Below are 6,627 nucleotides of genomic sequence, written 5' to 3'. Positions count from 1 at the left end.
TTTGTGTGTGTGTGTGTGTTTTCTGTTTGTGTGTATTTGTGGTTGTGTGTGTTTGTGTTTGTGTGGGGGGGGTTGTGTTTGTGTGTGTGTGTGTGTTTTTTCGGTTGCTGTTTCGTCGTGTATTTGACTGGTTGTGGAGAGGTTGGTTTGTGTTTGAGTTTGTTTTGGTTTTAGTGTTTGTTTGTGTGTTTGTATTTGTGTTTGTGTGTGTTTCTGTGTGTGTTTGTGTTTGTTTGTGTGTTTGTATTTGTGTTTGTATGTGTTTCTGTGTGTGTTTCTGTGTGTTTGTGTGTGTGCACGTGTGTGTATGTGGTGTTTTCTGTTTGTGTCTGCGCTCTCAAATTCTGTGATTATCTTGTAATAGTGAACATATTCTGATTTTCTTCGAAAGTGTACTTTCTGATATAATTATAGTAACATCTATATAGGAATGACGTAACATTTGTAATATCAAAAGTTACATATAACACATGATAGATATGTAGACATGTCTGTGTGATACAAAAGATATAAATGATCAAGAAAGATTGAAATAATTTTCCATAAGTGTAAGATTTTGTGTGATGAAGGGTGGAGTGATAAACAGTGAATTGTCTTTAACTTTCGTTTTCTATGTGACAGACAAGCAAATGACATATTTATACATGTTACATATTTACATGTTTCTAATTATATGCGTGCATGTGTTTGTGTGTGTGTGTGTGTGGGTGTGTGGGTGTGTTTGTGTGTGTGCACGTCTTTCAGTATATGTGTATGTGTGTGATGGATGTAGGTATGTTTTGAAAATACTATTTAATGCGATAACCTGTAGCTAATAAAAAAAAAAGTATGTAGGTATTCTACACTATCACCCATCCCCGCCGCCATCCCCCTCGCCAAAATATTAGGTACACTACAATTCACATACATTTTCAATGATCCTATTTCATATATCATTGATATACTTCATGCGATATTGAAAGTGATAATCAATAAGGACTTATGTTCATAATAATCGAGATGTTCAAAATACAGAAGAATTAACAATATATTACCCAATATAACTGATTATCCGTCTGTCCCTTAATACGAACAGTGACGAACTACCAATAATAAAATTTAATGACAATGAACAATAATCAAACCATATCAATAACTTCGATTCCAGATGTTTACGAGAAAAAAAAATACATTTCAGTGATGGACCTAATCACACTCAACGCAAACAGAAGGAGAAGAAATCACAATAATCACACCTGCACAGATTTACTGCACGAGTCATTTCCTTGTTTTGCAATATCCTGCACGAAACATGGCGAGTGTGGCAAAGCGGTTGGGGACTATCTCTTGTATTCTTGTTAGTGCTCGCCAAATGCCACTGCTTATTGGAAAAACCGGAACGACTCCCCCTTATATGTTAATGAGGTATTGTTTAGTCCATCGCTTTAGAACAGTTCCCGTTTCCGTTTCTTTGATAAGTGTTTTGTCGTTACTGTTTCCTATTTCGATTTTTTTGTACAGTTTTCCTCTATGGAATTTCATGTTTTTGTGGTCTTGGTTGTTGTTTTGTTTTTTATTTTTCTCCTCTATTTCTACCATTTCATTTCCCCCTGATCTTTGTTTTTCAATTTTGTGCTATATACATTGTTTCGTGTTTTTTGATTGGTTTCCATTTGAATTATATATCATTCATTGTTAGTTAACTATATGAGTATTAGTCATTATTAAAATCATTATTATATAACTGGTCTGATTATTGTTATTCGTATCATTATCATTATTACTCGTCCATTATCATCATTACTCCTTTTATTAAATGACACAATTATATGTGTTTACATCGTTCTCATTATGATCATCATCGCTATCATTATCATCCCATTTATCCATTATTAATATCATTAATAGCGATCGATTTTTTCCCTCCACCTCCTGTTTTTCTTCTCTTCTTCTCCTTTGTCCCTCTCCCGCTCTCACTCTCTCTCTTAGCCCGCTCCGCCCCTCGGATCCTCCTCATGCCCTGCCCTCCCTCCTCCCTTCATATTCTAGCTTCATCCTTCTCTACTACTTACCCTCCAGGTATCCCCTTCTTCCTTCTTCCTCCTCCTCTTTTTTTCTTCTTCTTCCTTTATTTCTTAACTCTTCCTCCTCCTCTTCTTTTTTCCTCCTTCTTGTCTCCTCCACCCTCCTCCTTCATCTTCTTATTTACATCGTTTTCCCCCCCCCCCCCCCCCTTCTTCGTTCTTCCTCCTCTTCCAACCGCTTTATCTTCCTCACTTCTTACTCCTCTCCCTCTTTCCACCTCCTTAATCATTACCATCCTAGCATGTGTGATTATACTGTCTTCTCTTGTGAATTTTCAAATTACATTCACAATGGGGAAGTTTCTTTCCGGTAAAGTGATGTATTATCTTAATGAATTATATACATATATATATATAGTATATATATATATATATATATATAGTGGATAAATCTATGAGTGAAATATATATATATGATAGTACATACTGAATATGATATTATATATATATATATATGATATATATATATATATACATATATATATATTTATATATAGATATAGATATAGATATAGATATAGATAGATAGATAGATAGATAGATAAAATTATCAATTAAAAGAGGGCTTTATTTTATTGCAGTTTTCCAATTAATATTTGCATCACGTATTTTATATTTTATTTATCTTATTCATACAATTGTTTGTCTATTAATTTTGTCTATTTATTTGTCTATTTACTTATCTATTAATTTGTTGGTCCATATTTCCATTCCTATATTTTCTTGCACTGTATAGTCAGTCATTCATTCAACTTTATAAAAAAAAGTAATAATATTGATACTCTTAAGAACGGTATTTATGGTGATTATAGTTTAATAACAAGAACAGTGACACCCACACCATACTCTCTCTACCAAACACCATCAACCACAATCAGTAACCTGCATTTGTCCGGTCCATCCACCATAACTAATCAACAAAGCCACCAAACTACAGACCCATACCTTTCCGCCTCTCTTATTTCCAAACCACAGCATCTCACCTATTCACCATTGCCAACCACAACGAGTCAACAACCCCACTACCTGACTCTACCTACCATCTTTTCACTCAACATCCCGCTACCACCACTAATTATCAGGCAATAGCAATATGCATCAGCCAACTGCCATCACCCAAACTCTCCACTACCCTCCCAGCTCTTCTAACTCTCTCCTATCAAAAACTTACTCCACCACCCCAACCCACCACCACTACCAATACCCCTCGGTACCTCTATCCAGCCACCATACCTACAACCCTTATCTTAATATCATCTAACCCTCTAAAACCAAACAAAGCTCCTACCACAACCCCCCTACTCTAGCCATCCCCACCATACAACTTCAGTCCCACCATCCCAACCCAACTCACAACCCCCTTCCCCCTGCTACCCCCGCCACCATATCCATCAACTCCCCTCTTTCTCCCGCCTCCCCCATCCAACGCTTAACCCACCAACCCCCGGGTCTCCCCCTCCCCAACTAACAGAACGCCCAACCACCCACTCCCCCACCAAACCTCCCTTCCTCCCCCCATAAACTTCACCCTCGCACCCACCAAAAAAACCCACCCAATCCCCACCCACAATATAACCTCGCGTCCTCCTCACTCGCGCTCTTGCCCTCTAACTCGCACGCTCTCTTCTCTCTCTCTTCGCCACTCTTCTCCCTCTCTCCGCCCCTCACCACTACATACGTAAATACTCACGTCCTTTCTCTCTCGCCTCTCTCTCTCTCTCTCTCTCGTCTCTCCCTCTCTCTCCCTCTCCTCTCTCTCTCTCTCCTCTCCTTCTCTTCCTCTCTCTCTCTCTCTCTCCCTCTCTCTCTCTCTTTCTCCCTCGCTCTCTCACCACACACAGGCGGTAAATAACTCACTCGCCTTTCGCTCTCTCTCCGCTCGCACTCTCTCTCATCTCACTCTCTCTCTCTCTGTCGCCCTCTCTCTCTCTCACTGCCTCTCTCTCTCCTCCTCTCCCCCACAGTCCATTCTTATATCCCCACCCTCCTCTCTATCTCATCTCTTCCTTCTCTCTCTCTCTCACCACACATAGGCGAAATTAACTCTCTCTCTCTTATCTCCGCTCTCTCTCTCTCTCTCCCTCTCTCCTCACTACCAACACAAAACGCGTAATCTAACTCTTTCTCCGCACTCTCTCTCTCTCTCCTCTCCTCTCCCTCTTCTCTCTCTCTCTCTCTCTTCTCTCTTGATCTTCACGGTTTCTTCCTCTTTCTCAGTAACCTTCCAACTCTCTCCTCTCACCACCATCACAGGCGGTAAATAACTCACTTCTCTTTTTCTCTCTCCGTTCTCTCTGCTCTCTCCCGCCTCCCTCCTTCTCCGTCACACTCTCTCACCTTCTTCTCTCTCTCGTCCTCTCACCACACATAGGCGTTAAGATCTCACGCTCCTTTCTCTCTCCCTCCACTTCTCTCCATCCTCTCTCCTCCGCATCCCTTCAACTCGCATCCCACTCATCTCTTTCCTCTCTCTGCCCGTCATTCTCTCCTTCTCTCTCTCTCTCTCTCTCCCACCCCCCACTCTGACTTCTCCTCCTCTCGCCTCTCTCTCTCTCTCTCTCTCATCACCAACCACAGGCGGTAAATTAACTCACCCCTTCATCTCATCTCTCTCTCTCCCTCGCTCCACACCCATAGGCGGTTCCCGTCTCTCTCGCTCTTCGGCTCTCGGTGAAACTCCTCCACTTTCGCTTGCCTCTCAGCTCTCTCGCCTTCTGCTCTGTCTTCGTCCGCTCTATCTCTCTGCCTCTCTCTCCTCGTCTCTGCGTCGCTTCTCTCGCTCCATAAGTCCCCCCCCGCCCTCTCTCTCTCGCTCTCGCACACACAGCGGTAAATAAACTCACTCCCCTTTTCTCTCTCTCTAATCATTCCACCTCTCTCGCACCACCACAAGCCATTATAAGATGGGCGTTCCCCGTTGTCCTTCCTTTCGCCTGGTGACCCTCCGCCATCTGCCCTCTCATTCGCGTGCTGGTCCGAGGGAAGGACGTCCGTATGAATGAAGTCCTGACGTCATCGGGTCTTGGGATCCTACACGAGGCGGCGTCGTGAGTAGGATGTTCGAGGGGGTGTTTGGGGGTGTGGGGGTGTGGGGGGTGTGGGGAGGGTATGAGGGTGTGTGGGGGGGGTTGGAGGGTGTGGGGAGAGGGGGGAGGGTTGGAGGGTGTGGGTGTGGGGGTGTGGGGGGTGTGGGAGGGGTGTTGGTGGGGTATAGGGGTGGGTGGAGGGTGTGGGTGGGTTGGAGGGTGGGGTGGGGTGTGGAGGGAGGAGGGGTGTGGGGGGAGGGGTTGTATAGGATGAGTAGGACGTTGGGGGTGTGGGTGGACGGAGTAGGAGGGGGGGAGGGGTTGTATAGGATGAGTAGGAGTGTGGGGGGTGTGGGTGGAGGGGGTGTGTGGGTGGGGTTGGAGAGCAGGAGGGTGGGGGGAGGGGTTGTATAGGATGAGTAGGAGTGTGGGGGGTGTGGGTGGAGGGGGTGTGTGGGTGGGGTTGGAGAGCAGGAGGGTGGGGGGAGGGGTTGTATAGGAGATAAAGATGTGTGGTGTGACATGGGGAAAGGGGGGAAGGGAGGGGAGGGAAGTGGGAGGGTTATAAAGAGAAGGAGGATGGGGGGGGAGAGAGGATGGAGTTGGAGTGGGGAGGGGGTGGGAGAAGAGGGGGAGGGGTTGTATGAAGAGGAAGAGGAATGGGGGGAAAGGGGGAAATAAATGAGGTTAGGAGGGATGGATGAGGAATGTATGAAGTGGAGAGAAAGAAGAAGAAGAAAAAATAAAAAGAATGAAAGAGGAGTTGGTGATAATGATAGTCATGGTGATGATTGGTATAGTGGTGATGAAAGGGGAGGGTAATCGTGGGAGTGATGACAGTGGTGGTGACGGCGGTTTGAAAGGAGAGAAGGATAGTAGTGGTGTTGAGATGATGATTATAGTGATGATGATATTGATAATAATAATTATGATATTACTGACAAGTATAATAATAATAATTGTAATAATAATGACGACAATAACAATGATAATGATGAAATTAATAATTATAATGCTAGTGATGATGATGATGATGGTGACGCTGGTAATAATGATGACGATGAGGATGATAAATATAATTATCACATATGTAATGATAGTAATTGAATAAAAAAAAATGCTTTGCACAAAGTGTTCCCTAATCTCAAAAAGGTCTTTTTTTCCGTAAAGTAAATTTATTCACTATACAGCGGGTCAGTCTATCATACCATCATCATCTCAAAGTATTTTGTTATTCTTGAATCATTATTAATTGAATGATGGGAATTTCAAAAATAACTATGATGATAGTTGTAGTAGCGACAACAATCACAATCATATTGATATAATTACAATTAACAATATTCCTTTCGAATGAAACCATACTCTATCCAAAGACCAAGCGATGCGCACTTGTTTCTTCCTATCGCCATTCGTTCGTCTTATGTTTTCTCAGGTTCATCTCGGAGGGCGCCATCTTGCTAAGCTATGCGCACTTGTTTCTTCCTATCGCCATTCGTTCGTCTTTTGTTTTCTCAGGTTCATCTCGAAGGGCGCCA

The 6,627-nt window shown here is 43.1% G+C and overlaps 1 protein-coding gene across 1 annotated transcript in view; it reads left to right on the top strand.

Moving 5' to 3' along the window:
• LOC122248235 (alkylglycerol monooxygenase-like) overlaps window positions 1–6,627 on the top strand; it is a 24,115-nt gene that overhangs the window by 11,914 nt on the left and 5,574 nt on the right. The window contains exon 2 of the mRNA XM_086551780.1: window positions 5,005–5,110. Coding sequence (XP_086407906.1) covers window positions 5,005–5,110 — 106 coding nt within the window. The remainder of the gene's footprint in view (window positions 1–5,004; window positions 5,111–6,627) is intronic.

The sequence above is a fragment of the Penaeus japonicus genome, unplaced genomic scaffold (genome assembly GCF_977035675.1).
Source record: "Penaeus japonicus unplaced genomic scaffold, GWHDUDI00000001_assembly GWHDUDI00000025, whole genome shotgun sequence".
NCBI classification, from domain to species: Eukaryota; Metazoa; Arthropoda; class Malacostraca; order Decapoda; family Penaeidae; genus Penaeus; species Penaeus japonicus.
This window is presented reverse-complemented; position numbering and strand designations above follow the sequence as displayed.